A 19,550-nucleotide genomic window follows, 5' to 3' on the forward strand; every position below is an offset into this window, starting at 1 on the left:
AGGTCATACTTGTTATGCATTACAGACTAGACTGGACATTAGGGAGACTTAGGTGTCCAACTCATACTCATGTATTAGAGAAAGTGTGTCTTATCGGCTTGTGAAACTCAGTGGGCACAGCAAACTGAATGGTGTCCATCTAACTCTGGAAAGTGTTAAATGTATACTATTTCCAGTGAACATACAGTGGGGCAAAAAAATATTTAGTCAGCCACCAATTGTGCAAGTTCTCCCACTTAAAAAGATGAGAGAGACCTGTGATTTCCATCATAGGTACACTTCAACTATTCCAGACAAAATTAGAAATCAGAGAATCACATTGTAGGATTTTTAATGAATTTATTTGCAAATTATGGTGGAAAATAAGTATTTAGTCACCTACAAACAGCAAGATTTCTGGCTCTCACAGACCTGTAACTTCTTTAAGAGGCTCCTCTGTCCTCCACTCGTTACCTGTATTAATGGCACCTGTTTGAACTTGTTATCAGTTTAAAAGACACCTGTCCACAACCTCAAACAGTCACACTCCAAACTCCACTATGGCCAAGACCAAAGAGCTGTCAAAGGACACCAGAAACAAACTTGTAGACCTGCACCAGGCTGGGAAGACTGAATCTGCAATAGGTAAGCAGCTTGGTTTGAAGAAATCAACTGTGGGAGCAATTATTAGGAAATGGAAGACATAGAAGACCACTGATAATCTCCCTCGATCTGGGGCTCCACGCAAGATCTCACCCTGTGGGGTCAAAATTATCACAAGAACGGTGAGCAAAAATCCCAGAACCACACAGGAATGACCTGCAGAGAGCTGGAACCAAAGTAACAAAGCCTACCATCAGCAAGGGCATTGAAGATGAAACGTGGCTTGGTCTTTCAGCATGACAATGATCCCAAACACACCACCCGGGCAACGAAGGAGTGGCTTCGTAAGAAGCATTTCAAGGACCTGGAGTGGCCTAGCCAGTCTCCAGATCTCAACCCCATAGAAAATCCTTGGAGGCAGTTGAAAGTCCGTGTTGCCCAGCAACAGCCACAAAACATGCTCTAGAGAAGAACTGCATGGAGGAATGGGCCAAAATACCAGCAACAGTGTGTTAAAACCTTGTGAAGACTTACAGAAAACGTTTGACCTCTGTCATTGCCAACAAAGGGTCAATAACAAAGTATTGAGATAAACTTTTGTTATTGACCAAATACTTATTTTCCACCATAATTTGCAAATAAATTCATTAAAAATCCTACAATGTGATTTTCTGGATTTTTTTCTCTCATTTTGTCTGTCATAGTTGAAGTGTACCTATGATGAAAATTACAGGCCTTTCTCATCTTTTTAAGTGGGAGGACTTGCACAATTGGTGGCTGACTAAATACTTTCTTGCCCCACTGTATCCTTTTAGTGGTGGACCATTCTTGATACACACAGGAAACTGTTGAGTGTGAAAATCCCAGCAGACCTACTACCATACCCCATTCAAATGCACTTACATATTTTGTCTTGCCCATTCACCCTCTGAATGAGACACATACACAAGCCATGTCTCAATTGTCTCCAGGCTAAAAAAAATAATTCTTCAACCTGTCTCCTCTCCTTCATCTTCACTGATTGAGTGGATTTAACAAGTGATATCATAGCAGTCACCTGCTAGTCTATGTCATGGAGAGAGCAGGTGTTCATAATTATTTTGTACACTCAGTGTACCCAACACCTGCAGTGTAAAACATATCACTTGGTTAAAAGTAGAACGGACTCAATTTGCTTAGTGCTGATGCTGTTACACCCTCTCAGTGTACAACATTACACCTGTAGTGTTACAGTAAATAATTTGTGGGTGTTGTTTTAGAACTATATGGTGTAAAGTCTTATTTGCATATTTTCCAGGTGAACGCTATCGTTAAAATTTAACAAAGACAATTCAATACTTAAATAATTAAGCCTTACTTGCATGGCCTAGGTTTATCCTAACACAGTGGTGTTAGGAAACTCCTTGTTTATAGGCCACATCAGGAATGAATTCTGTGTGTGTTAGCCACACTGTCATTCATTAACGTTAAGTCTATCTTTATATCTTTATAATCTCTATAAAACAAAACATTCCAATTAGCAAAGTGTTGTTTAATTCCTATTGGAATCCAGCCAGAGTTAAGATATCCAAAAGTGGAATTTATTCACCCACAACCTGCATTCAAAATGCCAGACATAAAAAAACTAAGAATTTACAGACTTTAAAATTTAGTCTTTTTTTGGTCATTGATTCTATGGACAAATTTCAACTGCACATACATTCTCAATATAGTAAGCAATAGATAACAATAACATAGGAAACAAGATCCAACTGAAGATTGCAACATAATATTTATTAGTTCTCCCATCTGTCTTTTCCAAAGCTTTAAAACCAACAGAAATGTTCAAATTGTTCAAATTTGTCCAATCTACAGGGTTAACCAACTGATCATTTCAACTACCACAACATTCCATGACTGTGACTGTGATATGTTGTTGTTTATCTACCTTAGTTGAATGCACCGACTGTCAGTCACTCTGGATAACAGCATCTGCTGAATGATCAAAATGTAAAAACAAACACTTGCAAAGCATGCTGGGTATTATTGTAATGAGCTCTGGCCCCACACAAGCATACATTTTTATTGAACTTTTATTTAACTAGGCAAGCCAGTTAAGAACAAATTCTTATTTACTATGACGGCCTACCAAAAGGCTAAAGGCCTCCTGCGGGGACGGGGGCTGGAATTTAAAAGAAATAAAACATTTAATTAAAATATAGAACAAAACACATCACGGCAAGAGAGACAACACAACACTACATAAAGAGATACCTAAGACAACAACATAGCATGGCAGCAACACGGTGCAAACATTATTGGGCACAGACAGCAGCACAAAGGACAAGAAGGTAGAAACAACAATACATCACGCAAAGCAGCTACAACTGTCAGTAAGACTGTCCATTACTGAGTCTTTGAATGAAGAGATTGAGATAAGAGTGTTTGTTGTAGCTCATTCCAATCACTAGTTGCAGCGAACTGAAAAGACGAGAGACCCAGGGATGTGTGTGCTTTGGGAACCTTTAACAGAATGTGACTGGCAGAACTGATGTTATATGTGGAGGACGGGGGTTGCAGTAGATATCTCAGATGGGGGGAGTGAGGCCTGAAAGGGTTTTATAAATAAGCATCAGTCAGTGGGTCTTGCGACGGAGATACAGAGTTGGCCAGTTTACAGAAGAGTATAGAGTGCAGTGGTGTCCTATAAGGAGCATTGGTGGCAAATCTCATGCCCGAATGGGAAAGAACATGTAGCCGCTCGAGAGCACCCTTACTTGCCGATCTATTAACATCCCTGGGACTAAATCTGAACCAAACATAGATGTGTATGTTTGGGCCAAATAGACATTAGGATTGGTTCAGATTGGGTCCGGACCGGACCAAGAATCAACGTCATTGGACTACACAAAAAAAGACAGCTGGTCCGGTGAGGACCAAAAAAAGACGTCCAAAAGACATCGCATGACTGTAACTGCTTAGTGGGTGTAGTTCTTCACTGAATCATCCTCCTCTCTCTGTGCTGTGGGGAATTAGACTCACTACCCCCCCCCCCTGATTTGTCTTTCACCTCCCACAGTGTCTCTGAGGTTATTACTGTTGATATGTTCACTGCTAAATGGGGTTCAATGAAGTAAGTAAGTGGAGTATCAGTAGACTGTACAGGAATGTAAGATGTACCATGTTAATCGAGCTACTGTGGGATCTCAGATAGCCTAGCATTTCACTAAATCATCCTCCTTTCTCTGTGCTGTGGAGGATGAGACTTTAACCTCTTTAGAGATGGTTTGTCCTCCAGAGAGAAAGAGCGAGAGAGAGATATTCTCCCTAGGGGAGTCACATCCTCCCAGCCCTGTACCATCTGCTGGGAAAAGATATCAGTCCCCCCCAAAGAGCATTCAGCTGTAAACACGCTTGACTTTGGCTCTCTCGAACCACCAGTCATCACAGGGTGTCATTGAGACAAAGCAACAAAGCAGGCAGAAAACTCCCAAGAGTTAGTTTAACTTCAGTCTCTAGTAGTGTTTGACTGATACCGTGTGTGATCCTCTAAGTAGTAGCTATGGGGTGTTTTAAGGAATCGGGAAAATCAGTGATCTGACATAGAAGCAGGGTACATGTAGTCTTCAGTTGTGTTTACTATTTTGGGGCACTGTGTGTGATGCTCTACGTAGTTGCAGGGTGTTGCAAATTTAAAGCTCATTATTTGGACTTCATTTGACCTTTTATTAGACCTAATTTAATATGATAGATACACAGATCAGCGATCTGAAATAGACACTGAGCATTTGTGTAGAGTACTTTTCTATGGGGGGGTGTTTTAAAATGGTCAAACCAAGGATCATTTTGCTATTTGGGGTTCTACTAAGCTAACATATAGAATTTGTTTTAACCCTTGTGTAGTCTTAACATTCGGTATACTCTACTTGTCCTAAGGGTACTAAACCCCTAAAATAAAGCATCTTTATTGAATTTTAAACTCACAATCTATTTTGCATCAAGAAACAACCTGTCATTCATCACAAACTTTGAATATCTGGGTTTTCCCTCTTCACAATGCAGAAAGACTGCATTTAATCAGTGGGCACCACTCATTTTTATTACAACACACCTGTCATAATTGATTATTATTATTCATATTGTTGCTAAAGGTACTGCATAGGTGTAAACATACATTTATTTAGGAAGAGATCACACTTGTATAGCCTAAGAAAGTAGCAGAAATGTGCAGAAAGTAGTTTAGAATGCATTTTATGAAGTGAAACAATAACAGTCATTAACTTTTTTGGCAACATAGTGATACATATACTTAGATACTGTACAATGAGGAATTCAACTACAAAATACTAGTCTCCTCCCATTTTTTTTAATCCATTGCCCCCACCCACAAGGTGTATAAACAACAACAATAAATAATAATAAAATACGATAATAGATACAAAACAAAAACGTGAAGAACATAAAACAATCAACTCTAATTAGCACTTGTAGGACAGTATGCAAGTGTGTGTGCATGGACTTTGCAGATGTATTTCTCACATGCGGAGCACATAGTATTTGTTTTACAGTCCTTTGGGGTTCAGAATTGGCATCTCCTGCTCTTGCCTGCCTCGGCTGCAGCCTCAGGTGGATCAGGACAAGATTCAGCCCCATGAACAGCTTTCAGTAGCGCTGCCGAGGCTGCTGTGAGGGGGAGGCGCTCCCTTCTTTGAATGTGTGGGGTTACAAGTGCCTTTCCCAGCTGCTCCAGGAACACCTTCCTCTTGTTCCGCTTATCAGGCATCCAGGTAGGGTTGATCTTATTCCATATCACGAAGCCATTGTATGAGGATACATCAATGAAGTTATGGAAGATGACCAGGGGGCAGCAGGCAGTCATCCTCCTGCAGTTGTAAGTTCCAGTCACCTTGTCCAGGTTGTCTACGCCTCCTTTGTTGTGGTTGTAGTCCAGGATGATGGCTGGCTTCCTGTCCTCCCGATCACTGATCTCAGCTGTTTTGTGCAGTGTGCTCAGGAGGACCACATTCTTGTACCTCTTTGGGAGGTAACAAACTAGAGCGGTGGTGAGGGTGAAGGCAAACTTTGATGAGAAGGCCTCTCTCCCCCTTGTTGCGAGGAGTGCAGTTCTTTCTAACTGTGCCAACCATGGTGATCTTCCTCTTCAGGAGCTGCTGGCTGAGTTCAATCAGTTGCACACATAATCTAAATTTCTCTTTGTGTGCGTATGTTTTTTTGTGTGTATGTGTGTGTGTGTCTTTGTTTGTGTGTGTGTGTGTGTGTGTGTGTGTGTGTGTGTGTGTGTGTGTGTGTGTGTGTGTGTGTGTGTGTGTGTGTGTGTGTGTGTGTGTGTGTGTGTGTGTGTGTGTGTGTGTGTGTGTGTGTGTGTGTGTGTGTGTGTGTGTGTGTGTGTGTGGTTTACAAAATATTTTTATAACCATAAGACAATCTTTGTACCCTGCTGGTGTACAGCTTTCATGGAAATATGAACAAAGGCGATGTTTCACTTTTTCTAATGTTGGGTTCACTCAAGGAAAAATCATAAAATTTCAAGTTGAATAAATATCATTTCATTTTTTACCCTGAAGACAACACAAGGTTTAAGAAGGTCACATCAAGGATTTTAAGGATTTGCTCTTAACTGCCTTTGCATAGTAAAATAAAAAGTATAATTTTGCTATTTGATTTTGCACTTTAGCACCCCTTTAGGGATAAAAAAAATATTAACAGATTTGTTTTGATGAAACATTGAATTTGACCTTACTGCTATTAGTCCATAGAAACCCACTGAATAACAGATTCATACATGGAAAAACAAATAGTAAAAAAATGTATCAAAAGGAAGTGTCTGTAATGTATCTGAGAGATATAAGAAAGATCAGGAAATTCTATATTGTTTTTTGACCCATATACAGCATATACAAATATTGTCATTAAACTTCTTCCATATATACTTCATTTTTTAAACTGGTACCGGGCTACCTTCAGACGAGTGTTTTGAGACTTGTGGGCATGGTCACGTTGGCATGAAGAATCGGGAGACAGACACAGGAATGCGTAATTGACGTTTTTATTGTACCCAAATCACTGCATGCCATGTAAAATCATGGGGACTAAGACCAAACAAACACTTATTCAAAATACAGTGTAGAAACCCAAACAAAAGAGCGAGGAGTACCTCAAATAAATAACACACAGGACGAGACCCGTAATCATCTGCGCAATCCGTGCCACAACACACAGCACAGGTACTCACACACGCACCAACGGACATAGTAACAATAATGGACAGCCCAATGGAAACCAAAAAGCACACTTATACAAGTACTAATCAGTGGGAATAGGGGATAGGTGTGCATACTGAAAGTTCCGGAGGGATCTGTGACAGTACCCCGACACGCTGCATACGCAGCGCAACAACACCGGCCTCGAGGACGATCACAGGGTCGATCAGGGCCCAATGGAGCTGCCTAAGTTGCGACGTCGTTGGACGGGCCAGTAGCAATGGCATCGGATGGACCGGTTGTGCTGGCATCGGACAGGCCAGTTGTAGCTGATGAAATTGCATAGTCGGACGGACCCATTGTGGCGACTTCGGACGACCCAGTTGCAGCTGCCGAAGTTGCAGCGATGCTGAACGGACCAGTCGCAGCGTCGTCGGGCGGGCCATTCCCGCTGTCTCACTTAAGGGTCGATTATTCTGTCATGTTGGTATAATGGGTCGGGAGACAAGCGCAGAAATGCGTAATCAGGTTTTTTATTTGTTACCCACAATACAACGTGTAATGTAAAGGCAGGGGACGAAAACCAAACAAACACGTATACAAAACACTGGGTTGAAACCCAAACAAAAGAGCTAGGAGTACCTCGAAATAACACTAGCGCACAATGATTATCACACAGAATGAGACCCGTCATCATCTGCGCTCTACAATGGCACGGAAGCTTAAACAACAAGGCACAGGTACTCACATGGCCAACGGACATTGTAACAATAATCGACAGCACCATGGTGAACGAAGGGCACATGTATACAAATATAATCAGTGGAAATAGGGGCTAGGTGTGCGCAATGAAAGTTCTAGAGGGATCTGTGACAGGCAGAAAAACAACCAAAGTGCCTTTTTGTGAGATTCACACCTTTCCATAGTGGAAATGTATATATTAATGTGTAGCCCAAACTGCATGGACATCGACTCTATTAAGCCAATGTATAAAAAAAACTGATATTGGGATAAACCTCCACTTTAAGGGATTTGAATGAATGAATGAAGAGCAATAGTACTCTGTCAAATAATACTGACCGGATTAAACTTTACATTTACATAAAGGACCTCTTCTCCAAATATCACCCAACCTGTGTTATCTCTGGGGTATTTCATTTACATAAATGAATGGCCCAGATAGATTCTGTATTTCAGTTAAGGCTATGAAATGGCAACGCTGTCATAATCAGATATAGTGTGTATCAAAGTGCTGGCTTAAGTATGATGTATTGAAATATAAAGCACTGATACATTTAGTACTAGGCTACTTTTCCTTTCAGCATTTGAGCAGTAGACAGATCCACTCTATGGGCCTACAGTAGAGATTTCTAATTAACAAACTGTTTGAAATGGTAACACTATCCGACATGAAGCAGTCAATTTGCAATATGGGGATTAAACAAGATTACAGATCAATCTAGCAACAATAAAACAAGTTGCCGGTGGACGGATGAGTGGGTTTTAGAGCAGTCCAGTCTTCTTAAGGCTCTCTCTCTCTCTCTCTGTGTGTGTGTGTGTGTGTGTGTGTGTGTGTGTGTGTGTGTGTGTGTGTGTGTGTGTGTGTGTGTGTGTGTGTGTGTGTGTGTGTGTGTGTGTGTGTGTGTGTGTGTGTGTGTGTGTGTGTGTGTGTGTGTGTGTGTGTGTGTGTGTGTGTGTGCATTTCTGTGTGTGTGTGCGTGTGGCTATCATTTCCCTGAAATCCTTTAATGCACTCAAACAACATGTTGTCTGGAATTAGTGTACATGCACCATATAATCTAAGAATACATCATGTAGATGCATCACTTCATAGTTCACAGGTCAGACCGCCTGTCACATTAGTGATATAAATTAAAGTAGCCTCCTGCACACGATGCTATATCGTTGCCTTACTGATGGCACTGTATAGAACAGAGAAGGAATTATTTTCCACAGTCTTATACACTTTACACAAACACCAAACCAACAACTCATCACCCAGTCATTTACAATTACAGTTTATGGCTTGCATGTGTGGGTGAGTGTGCTTGTTTCTCTCTAATTGTCACTGACAAACATCACTACTTAGTGTCAACCCCATAAAGATGGTTCTCTAAACCTGCGATGTGTTCATTAGGGCGCAACGATCCTGATCTTCATGTCATATGTTTTTACATTTGTTTGTTGAAGCCTCAAGGGAGGCTGATAATCTCCCAATAAGGCGCAGTCAGGCAATATATGTTTCATGAGTCTGTTTGTTATTGAATCAATGAAGTTAGAAGTCTCAGAAGTGAAAGCTCTGATAAAAGTGATGACTCTCCAGCTAGCTGTCTCAGCGAGGAGGTCTCATGCAGTGGCACCATCTTGTTTCGAGAGAGAGATGATTTTGGACAGGGGAGCGCTGTGGATGCTATTGATGCCGTGAGATGCTTTCAACCAAACTCTTTGAGATGAAGGCACAGGAAGACAGAGCAACTGAGCAAACGGCACATCACAATTCTTGAGGACTGTCTAGTTTTTAAGATTTGTTTGTTCTGTAATTTAAGTTTCTTTGCCTGCATGCTAAGAGGAGAGAGAGAGACGTTCACATGCAAGTCAACATCTCGTTTTTTGCTTTTATTCTTCATTAAATTATTATTATTATTATTATTATAATACTATTACTATTATTCAACCATGCTGGTCATTTATGAACATTTGAACATCTTGGCCACGTTCTGTTATAATCTCCACCCGGCACAGCCAGAAGAGGACTGGCCACCCCACATATGCTCTCTCTAATTCTCTCTTTCTTTCTCTCTCTCGGAGGACCTGAGCCCTAGGACCGTGCCCCAGGACTACCTGACATGATGGCTCCTTGCTGTCCCCAGTCCACCTGACTGTGATGCTGCTCCAGTTTCAACTGTTCTGCCTTATTATTATTCGACCATGCTGGTCATTTATGAACATTTGAACATCTTGGTCATGTTCTGTTATAATCTCTACCCGGCACAGCCAGAAGAGGACTGGCCACCCCACATAGCCTGGTTCCTCTCTAGGTTTCTTCCTAGGTTTTGGCCTTTCTAGGGAGTTTTTCCTAGCCACCGTGCTTTTACACCTGCATTGTTTGCTGTTTGGGGTTTTAGGCTGGGTTTCTGTACAGCACTTTGAGATATCAGCTGATGTACGAAGGGCTATATAAATACATTTGATTTGATTTTGATTTGATTAACATGTTCATTATGAAGTTAAGAATTCAAATGATATGCATTTAGTCAGGTTGCAAGTGGATGATGCAGGTCTACGCAATGTCAACCTCCTCAATTAAATTATACGTTTTCCCGCAAAGATGACAACACTTTCTTCAAAATAATGGCTTAGGAGTGACAGCACTTTCACCCCCCACTGGCTGTATCTCCATGAATGGCAGCATTCATCCAAAGCACGAACCCACTTTTGAGGACAACATGTTTTCATTCTGTATTAAAAGTAATGAAATCAGTCAATTGAAGGACCGAATCTATGGATTTCTGGGAATACAGACATGCATCTGTTGGTCACAGATGCCTTAAATAAAAGGTAGGGGCGTGGGTCAGAAAACCAGTCAGTATCTGGTGTGACCACCATTTGCTTCACGCAGCGCGACACGTCTCCTTCGCATGGAGTTGATCAGGCTGTTGATTGTGGACTGTGGAAATTTTTCCCACTCTTCAATGGCTGTGCGATGTTGCTAGATATTGGCATAAACTGGAACACGCTGTCGTACAAAATCGATTAAGAGCATCCCAAACATGCTCAATGGGTGACATGTCTGGTGAGCATGCAGGCCATGGAAGAAATGGGAAATAGTACACAATTCTACCTTCCAGGAATTGTGTAAAGATCCTTGCGACATGGTTCCGTGCATTATCATGCTGACACATGAGGTGATGGTGGCAGATAAATTGCACGACAATGGGCCTCAGGATCTCGTCACTGTATATTGATCAAATGCAATTGTGTTCGTTGTCCGTAGCTTACACCTGCCTATACCATAACCCCATCACCACCATGTGGCACTTTGTTCAGCATACTGCCAAATTCTCTGAAACAACGTTGGCGGCAGGCTTATGGTAGATATATTAATAACATTCAATTATCTGGCCAATTGCATGCTCCCTAAAAACTTGACATCTGTGGCATTGTGTTTTGTGTGACAAACTGCACATTTTAGAGTGTTTTCTTTATTGTCCCAAGCACTTGTGTAATGATCATACTGTTTAATCAGCTTCTTGATATGCCTCACCTGTCAGGGGGATCGATTATCTTGACAAAGAAGAAATGCTCACTAACAGAGATGTAAACAAATTTGTGCACTACTTTTGAGAGAAATACAGGCTTGTATTGAGCCTGGAATAACCCTCTCCTCCCCAAAACCCATTGGAGGAGGTCAAAGGGCCCTCTCCTCTGATCTTCTCCTCCAATGGGTTTTGAGAAGGAGACAAGGAGAGAGGACACCATAAGTTTGCAATTGAGATCTTCCCATAGATTATTTTCCAAATGGCATCATATTCCCTATTATTCCCTATTAAATGCCCTACATATATATATATATTTTTACCTTTATTTAACTAGGCAAGTCAGTTAAGAACAAATTCTTATTTTCAATGATGGCCTAGGAACAGTGGGTTAACTGCCTGTTCAGGGGCAGAATGACAGATTTATACCTTGTCAGCTCGGGTGTTTGAACTTGCAACCTTCCGGTTACTAGTCCAACACTCTAACCACTAGGCTACCCTGCCACCCCCGGGTCATTGCCATGGTGTGGGGGAAAAAAGAGTCCACCTAACCAACGTTTATAAGTTTGAGCAAAGCTAGCTCATTGAAATGACACAGCGGATTTGCTATTCAATATTCAGCTAATTCAGTTATTCAAGTTGAATGTAAAGGATTACATTCTGTCAAATCCTTTTTGTCATTCTCCTCTATTTCTATTATTGTATTATTAATCCAATCATTCAGACTATTGTGTGAATGAAAGGACAACATCACCAAGTCATTGTTAAGGGTTATAAACCTTCCCGACCGCCTCTGCCTTGGACAGGCTTCAAACAGAGATTGACTGTACCTATGGCAGTCTTGGCAGCGCAGCAGCCTTGTAGTTAATGTTTGGCTCTGTCTATCTGAGAGAAATGTGAAGAAAATGACATAAATGGCTTGCATAAGCGTGGTGCCTTTTTGTGATTTGCGGTCCATTTGTGAGAGGCAGGTGCTCAACTGTAATTATGCTGAAGATGACTAGCGAATGTGTGTGTGTTTGTGTGTGTGGGTGTGTGACGATTCCTGGCGGACCCAACAACCATGTGTTCCTCCAATGTGTTAATGTTTTGGAAAACACACACACACACACAAAGTCTCTCCCTTACGGGCCTGTCACCGGTGGTCCCCGGAGTGTATCTGCTGTGTGGGTGTTTGTATCTAGGTTCCCCGGGGCCCCATTCTACATATTGTAGGAACCATATAACGTCTGTGTTGTCTACCTTGTGTTTACCTATCTACATATGTGGTCCTATTTTAGTCTGGTCTGTTGGATAATTCTGAACCAACGGTGAGACTGAGATTTGTGTAGCACAAGTAGTGAACTATTTTACAGTGATATATTTGACTTGCAATGACTGTGATTGATTTGACTTGCAATGGCTGTGCTATGCGGTTGGTTGTGCTACATATTTAGTTGAATGCACACAGATTGTAAGTCTCCATGGACAAGACTTTCTGGTAAATAACTAAATGAACATGCAATACTAACCCCATCTCTCTTCTGTCTCCTTTCCCAGCTGTCACTATGATTGTGTGAGCTCCTAGCCATCGAGCGGAGTGGTAGTGTCGGTAGGAGAACAGAGGCGAGAGGAGTGCCTACACCTGGACTATGGCGCCGCACCACCGGCGGGCAGAATATCCCCTCGCCAGGGGGGCCGTGCTTACCCTGCTCCTGGGCTGTCTGGCCCTGCCATCACCATCCCATGCAGACAGTGAGTAACACAATCATATCGATGATACCTCCATAGATATATGCTGTATATGCACAGTATTCTTATACTATTTCTGTGTACACCCAGGGGCAGACTGAGACCAGAAATCAGTTCTGGCATTTCTAACGCACTGGCCCATTTTTTTCCCTTGATACCCCCATAATTAGCCAGATAGTGATCATTTTTGCACAAAAAAACTAAGTTAGAGAGGCCCACTAGGCTAAGAATGGACCAGCCCTTCTAGCATTTGCCCGAAATGCAGATGGTCAGTCTGCCCTTGTGTACACCAGAGACAAGTGTGCAGAGAGAAGTGTGCAGTGCTGTTTCACTAGAGATGTACCAGCTATGATTACAATGTAACTAGCCAATGGAAATCATCCCCGTGGGGAAAGATGGTTGAAATTACATCATCCCACGCAGACAGTCAGAAGCACCATGATATTACCTCCACAGAGAACATTCTGCCTGTTATTGTATAGCTTGGGGAGGTATTTTCCATCGGCTATAAGGGCTGGTTTCCTAGATTATAGGGGCTGGTTTCCTAGATCCAGATTAAGCCTGGTCCTGGACTAAAAAGCTTGCTCAATGAAGATTCGCCATAGAGATATATTGTTGATGATTCTCTAATTCTCTTTCCGTGGATACCTTCACCTGAGATGCACCAGAGAGAAAAGTGCGGTTTTGTATGACCAGAGATGAACCAGTTGTCCTTACCATTTCCCCCAACTAGCCGCAGCTCAAAAGGTCATCGGGCAAAGTTGAAATGACACTAGAACTGGCTGTAAACTGTTTGTAATCACATCACATTGCTTTCTGGTATGGCTCCTGTAGTAGTATAGCAGGCAATAGGCCTACATTATCAATTTGTAAACTGAGGATGTTAAGGAAACAATGCTGTGACACATTCAATTATTTAAATCCCTGCTTGAACTAAGTGTTCCGTTTGTTCACTCTTGTATCTATCGCCTCCTAACCTAACAGATTTTTACCTAGGTAATGGTCCATACTGTTGTGATCCATCAGCAGTGCCAGACAGTGACATGTCTGATCTCTCTCTGCTGTTTACTCACATTGTTACCATGAGATGTTTAATCTTTTCGACCTCTCACTGCTTGTGATACCAGTCAGATATCTTGACTTTAGACCGTGTGAAAACATTGAGTCTTGAGACCATCCCAGAACCCTATCAGCTTTTCTTTTGTGTTCTGGGGAACATTGTTTGTGCTCTGAAGGAAGACTCGCTAACTCTTTGTTTGTTCTGAGCCTTCTTCTTTAATGAATTAATGAATTCCAGTGATTCTATGAGGGTTTCTCTCAGACAGCCTTCTCAGTATTCTTGTTTTTCGAACCCCTCCTCAGTCTTCCAATGTTATTCTAAGGGCACACGGGGCAGACAATGGCAGGTACTTTGCAAATAGAGACTATGCTTGAGACTGCGTTTAGAACTCTCAAGTGCCAGACATAAAGAGGAATATGACTGTAATGTAACCCTGTCCTCTCCATCCTAGTAACCTATCTATCAGTTTAAACAGTACAGCTCAACCGTGTCCTCTCTAGCCTGTCAGCTTCTATGTTACAGTATTCAGTAGGCTGAAGAGTAATGATGCAACAGTGCATGAAACCCAGGCACTTATACTACCACACGTTACAGTGACTAGAGATCAGGCTACCCTTCCCCCAACCCCCCTGCTGATGGGTTGGGGCATTGTTAGACTTGGAATATCAACTGTTTCTCTCTCCAACAAACATTGTTGGTGTCCCCAGGGTGACTAAAGCATGGGCTGTCTTATTTTACTGACTTCTGAGCAGCATGTTGCTCTACCGTGCATGTCTTACACTTACAAGTTGAAATAGAAGATTGCATTATTGTAACCAACAAATGCATTAAGCAATAACTTGTCACATTTGTTAGGATTCCTGATTGATATATGTGAAGGTCAGGTCTGGGGTGAGGTAAAGTAGCTAGACAGCAAAGAGGGTGAATCCATGAACCAGATGAGCTAATGCAATCATGTTGTTTGGGAGTTTCCCATGAGAGTCCCATTTCAGTAAGGCACACAGGCACACACACATCCACCCACACCTTCACACACAAACACACATGCACATACAAGCACACATACCCAGGCACACACACACACACACACACACACACACACACACACACACACACACACACACACACACACACACACACACACACACACACACACACACACACACACACACACACACACACACACACACACACACACACACACACACACACACACACACACACACACACACACACACACACACACACACACCACAGTAATCTCATTACTGCACAGCATCCTAGGGGGGAGCAGTACTCTCTTTAATCGACGTGACATGCTTCATGTCAAATTTACGATGATTTTTAATAGAAGGAATTAATGAGACAGAAAATGTAATATTCCGGGCCGCTGTGTGTGTGTCTGCGTGTGTGTGTGTCAGGGAGGATGAGTGTCTGGGGGTAAATCCACTCACTGACAGTTCAGTTAGATACTCTGTGGGGTTGCACATCGAGGAGTAGAAAAAATGTTTTGTCGGCACAAAAATTGTTTATAGTTTTAAGGGAGGACGGCTAGCAATACGAGAAGGAGCTGAAGCTTAAAAATAGCTGGGGCTGCCAGAAAGAATGCATGGTTCTGTAGAGTGAAACCCTCTTACTCTACCTGAGATTAGGTTAGATTTACTGACACACACAGTAGCCTACCCCATGATGTTGCCAGTTACTGGACCAGCTAAACCTTGCCATAGCTGCAATATTGTTTGTACATTTCTTAGCTTGATAAAAGTACTAGTGATTGAGATTATCTTAAATGTATGATTAATTATGTGATTAGATACATGTCTAATGTCAAATTGAACTCCAATCCCACTAGATAACTGCTATCTTCCCAATTCCATAAAATGGATTCCATGACTTTACGCCAACACAAGCAAAGACTCAATGGCATAGTTTGTTAAATAGCCTGCCCCATATTTGCTACATATGTTGAACATGTTTGCAGTCAACAGTGTTCTAGTGCCGAGGTGTCAACGCAATTGGCCCACTCTAGTGTAGCCCTGAGAACGACTTCTACATAAAACATCCTCCTATCAGGCTGAAAATCCCTTAACTCGATTTAATGGGTGGCCGCCGAACAAAAACGGGAAGATCTGCTTACTGTCTTAATAAAACGCTGTGCGAAACCTACTGTCACAATCTGACCTTTATTTCCTTTGTTTTGTATTTATTTAGTATGGTCAGGGCGTGAGTTGGGTGGGCAGTCTATGTTTGATTTTCTATGATTTGGGATTTCTATGTTTCGGCCTAGTATGGTTCTCAATCAGAGGCAGGTGTCATTAGTTGTCTCTGATTGAGAATCATACTTGGGTTGCACTGTTTGTTTGTGGGTGATTGTCTATGTTGATGGCTTGTTTCAGCGCAGCTCGCATTAGCATCACGGTTGTTATTTTGTTTACTGTTTTTGTATAGTGTTTCAGTGTTCAGTGTTTTCTTTATTAAAATTCATGAGGAACACATATCACGCCGCATTTTGGTCCCGATCCTTCTCGCCTCTCCTCTTCAGATGAAGAGGAGGACGACCGTGACACCTACTGTATATTGCAGTCTGGACATGGACATACCAAACGTAGTCGATATGCAAGATTAAATTCACTAGGTTATTGATAAGCCCAAAAAAAGACTACAATTATAATACAAACAAAACAACAACTTTTAAATAGGCAATGTTTAAACACAGTTACAGACACCGTAATTGGTTCCCATTGGTGTATAATACAAACAAAGGAACTTAGACTATGGAGGGATTTAAGCACATCCAAACTTTTCACAGGGGCTGGATAAAGATCTAATATAAAGAGGAAGAGAGAAAGGGGGAATATCCATTCACTGTTTTACTGCTCGCAAATGTTCTGTTTTATAATAATCAAGGATTCATCTTACAGATAATATTTGCACTTCTCCAGAAATAGCAGACAAAAACGTATTGCATTCGAGCCATGTACGTTCTCACCATAAACGGTGAATCTATCTCATTAATTTTTGTTGTTGTTGTTTAATTTGAATAAAAACCAATCAATCTATTTTTGAAACCAATATTTCTAAGTACGATCAGGTCAGAACCATGATATCATAAATCTCTACTCTCATTGCATGGCACTGTGTGCACACATAGGCCTATTTATCTTTACATATAACATTTGCACGTTTATACAAAATAATAGGCTCCTGTTAATTGTATTGTTGTCTATGTGCGAGGCAGATTTTAAAAAAAACAACATCTGCTGTTGATATGGCATTATAGGAGGACTGAATAGTTTGGAGGAGCTCGTCTTTGGTAATTGGACAAGGGGCGCTCTTTGAATATGGGGATGGATAGCCTACTTGTGAATAATGAAAAAGCATGAGTGCAAAACCCTTTAAAATAATTCTCAGTAGACCATTTAAACCCCTTTTATTCATAGGTTACTTTGGTCTTAATTAATGGGAGGGTAGGCTATGCTTGGTTTTTAATCAAATTAAACTTAATGGGGGAGGAAACCAATAAATGTTATGTTCAAAAAAGGCATATCTCTCCTTCCATGGACACTGTGCTTCATGGCTGGATAGGCTGCACTTTCGCTCTCAAAATCCATGCCATTATCAACTGCTAAATATGTGTACATGATGAATAAAATATGATTGGATTTTGATTTGATGTTACGAATTCTAGATTTTTGTCTTGGTGGCTAACGTTTCTTACCTGACTAACGTTAGCTAGCTAGCTAGCTAACATTAGCCACCTAGCCACATAGGTAGAATTCCTAACATATCATTGGTTTTGCAAATTCGTAACATACTGTACGTTTAGCAAATTTGTAAGATATTGTACATTTTGCAAATTTGTAGCATATAATATCAATTGTAATTCATAACATAAGTTTAGACAAAATGGTGATGGACATCCACAAATGAATACACACCATACAAAACGTAACATATCCTACTAAATGGAGTATCTCAGATTTACTTACAGAATAATATGAAATGGTCTGAGAGCAGGTTGCGGTTTGATGTAATCTACTTTCATATCTGGTGAAATTACGGATCAATGTGTTTATTGGTGCCATATATCTAGGTGATATTCGACTTGTAGATCAGGTACATTGCCACTGCATCCCAAATGGCAGCATATCCCATATATAGTGTACTACCTTTAACCAGTGCCATGAGGGTATAAAAGGAATAGGGTGCCATTTGGATTGCAAACATTTGGCTCAGATCAGTAAAATAGAAAATGTTGTGGTTCGCATTAGAAAACACTTCTTAAATGGAACCATTCAAATTTAAATTAATGAGATGACACCTATTCATTGAAATCTTTGTAATGCAATCTCTTGATCTGTCTCTTTGTATTGGCATATTACACAACATTAACATGGTCAACAAGAACTGGAGAAAAGTAAAAGATATTGGAGTCATGTAAAAAATGGCGCACTCACATTGTCCAGCCCCATGACCAGGTTTGGAAATTGAACTGTCTAACATCAGCTCAATTGTGTTGAGGTGGGAAGGGTGGCAAAATTTGAGGTTTGTCTTTAAGGACAAGTACAAAAGTGTCAATTTCATGCAGCGCTAATAAGACGTTTTAAAACCAACAAAAAGCAGTTTCTAATGGTAACGTAGTTGATAATGGCATGGATTTTGAGAGAATAAGTGTAGCCTATCTAGCCATGAAGCACAGTGCCTATGGACGGAGAGATGTGCCTTCTGTATAATAACATATTTAGAAATATGAAAAAATGATTGTTTTCCCCCCATTTTATTTAACATAATATAATTAAAACCAAGCATAGCCTACCTTCACCTTAATCAAGCCACAAGTAGCCCATGAATAAAGGGGTTTAAATGATCTACTGAGAATGGTTTTAAAGGGTTTTGCACTCATGCTTTTTCATTATTCACAAGTAGGCTATCCATCCCCATATTCAAAGAGCGCCCCTTGTCCAATTACCAAAGACGAGCTCCTCCAAACTATTCAGTCCTCCTATAATGCCATATCAACAGCAGATGTTATTTTTTATCTGCCTCGCACATAGGCAACAATACAATTAACAGGAGCCTATTATTTTGTATAGACGTGCGAATGTTATGCATAAAGATAATTAGGCCTAAGTGTGCACTCAATGCCATGTAAATGAGAGAAGATATTTCTGATATCATGGTTCTGACTCGATCCTATGTAGAAATATTGTTGTTTAAAAAAATGGACAGTTTTTTTTGTTTAATTTGATTAACACCCAAATGTATTGCCTCCTGAGTGGTGCAGTTGGTCTAAGGCACTGCACCGCAGTGCTAGAGGCGTCACTACAGATCCTGGTTCGATCCCAGGCGGTGTCTCAGCTGGCCGCAACCAGGATACCCATATGGCCCAGCATCATCCGGGTTAGGGGAGGGTATGGCCGGCTGGAATTTCCTTGTCCTATCGCTCTCTAGTGACTCCTTGTGGTGGCCGGGCGCATGCACGTTGACTTTGGTCGCCAGCTGTACGGTGTTTCCTCCAACACACTGGTGTAGCTGGCTTCCGGGTTAAGCGAATAGTGTGTCAAGAAGCTGTGTGGCATGGTGTGGTTGTGTTTTGGAGGACGGATGGCTCTCGACCTTCGCCTCTCCTGAGTCCATATGGGAGTTGCAGCGATGGAACAAGACTGTAACTACCAATTGGATATCATGAAAATGTGGTAAAGAAAATGTGGTATATTTCTA

The 19,550-nt window shown here is 41.3% G+C and overlaps 1 protein-coding gene across 15 annotated transcripts in view; it reads left to right on the forward strand.

The window, feature by feature from the left end:
- The window catches only part of LOC124037908 (receptor-type tyrosine-protein phosphatase F-like), a 448,750-nt gene that overhangs the window by 142,456 nt on the left and 286,744 nt on the right, over nt 1-19,550 (forward strand). For all 15 annotated transcript variants that reach the window (XM_046353139.1, XM_046353145.1, XM_046353141.1 and 12 more), the window contains exon 2: nt 12,578-12,772. In XM_046353139.1, coding sequence (XP_046209095.1) covers nt 12,670-12,772 — 103 coding nt within the window. In that variant the 5' untranslated portion in view covers nt 12,578-12,669. The remainder of the gene's footprint in view (nt 1-12,577; nt 12,773-19,550) is intronic.

This window comes from Oncorhynchus gorbuscha, linkage group LG06, assembly GCF_021184085.1.
Source record: "Oncorhynchus gorbuscha isolate QuinsamMale2020 ecotype Even-year linkage group LG06, OgorEven_v1.0, whole genome shotgun sequence".
NCBI classification, from domain to species: domain Eukaryota; kingdom Metazoa; phylum Chordata; class Actinopteri; order Salmoniformes; family Salmonidae; genus Oncorhynchus; species Oncorhynchus gorbuscha.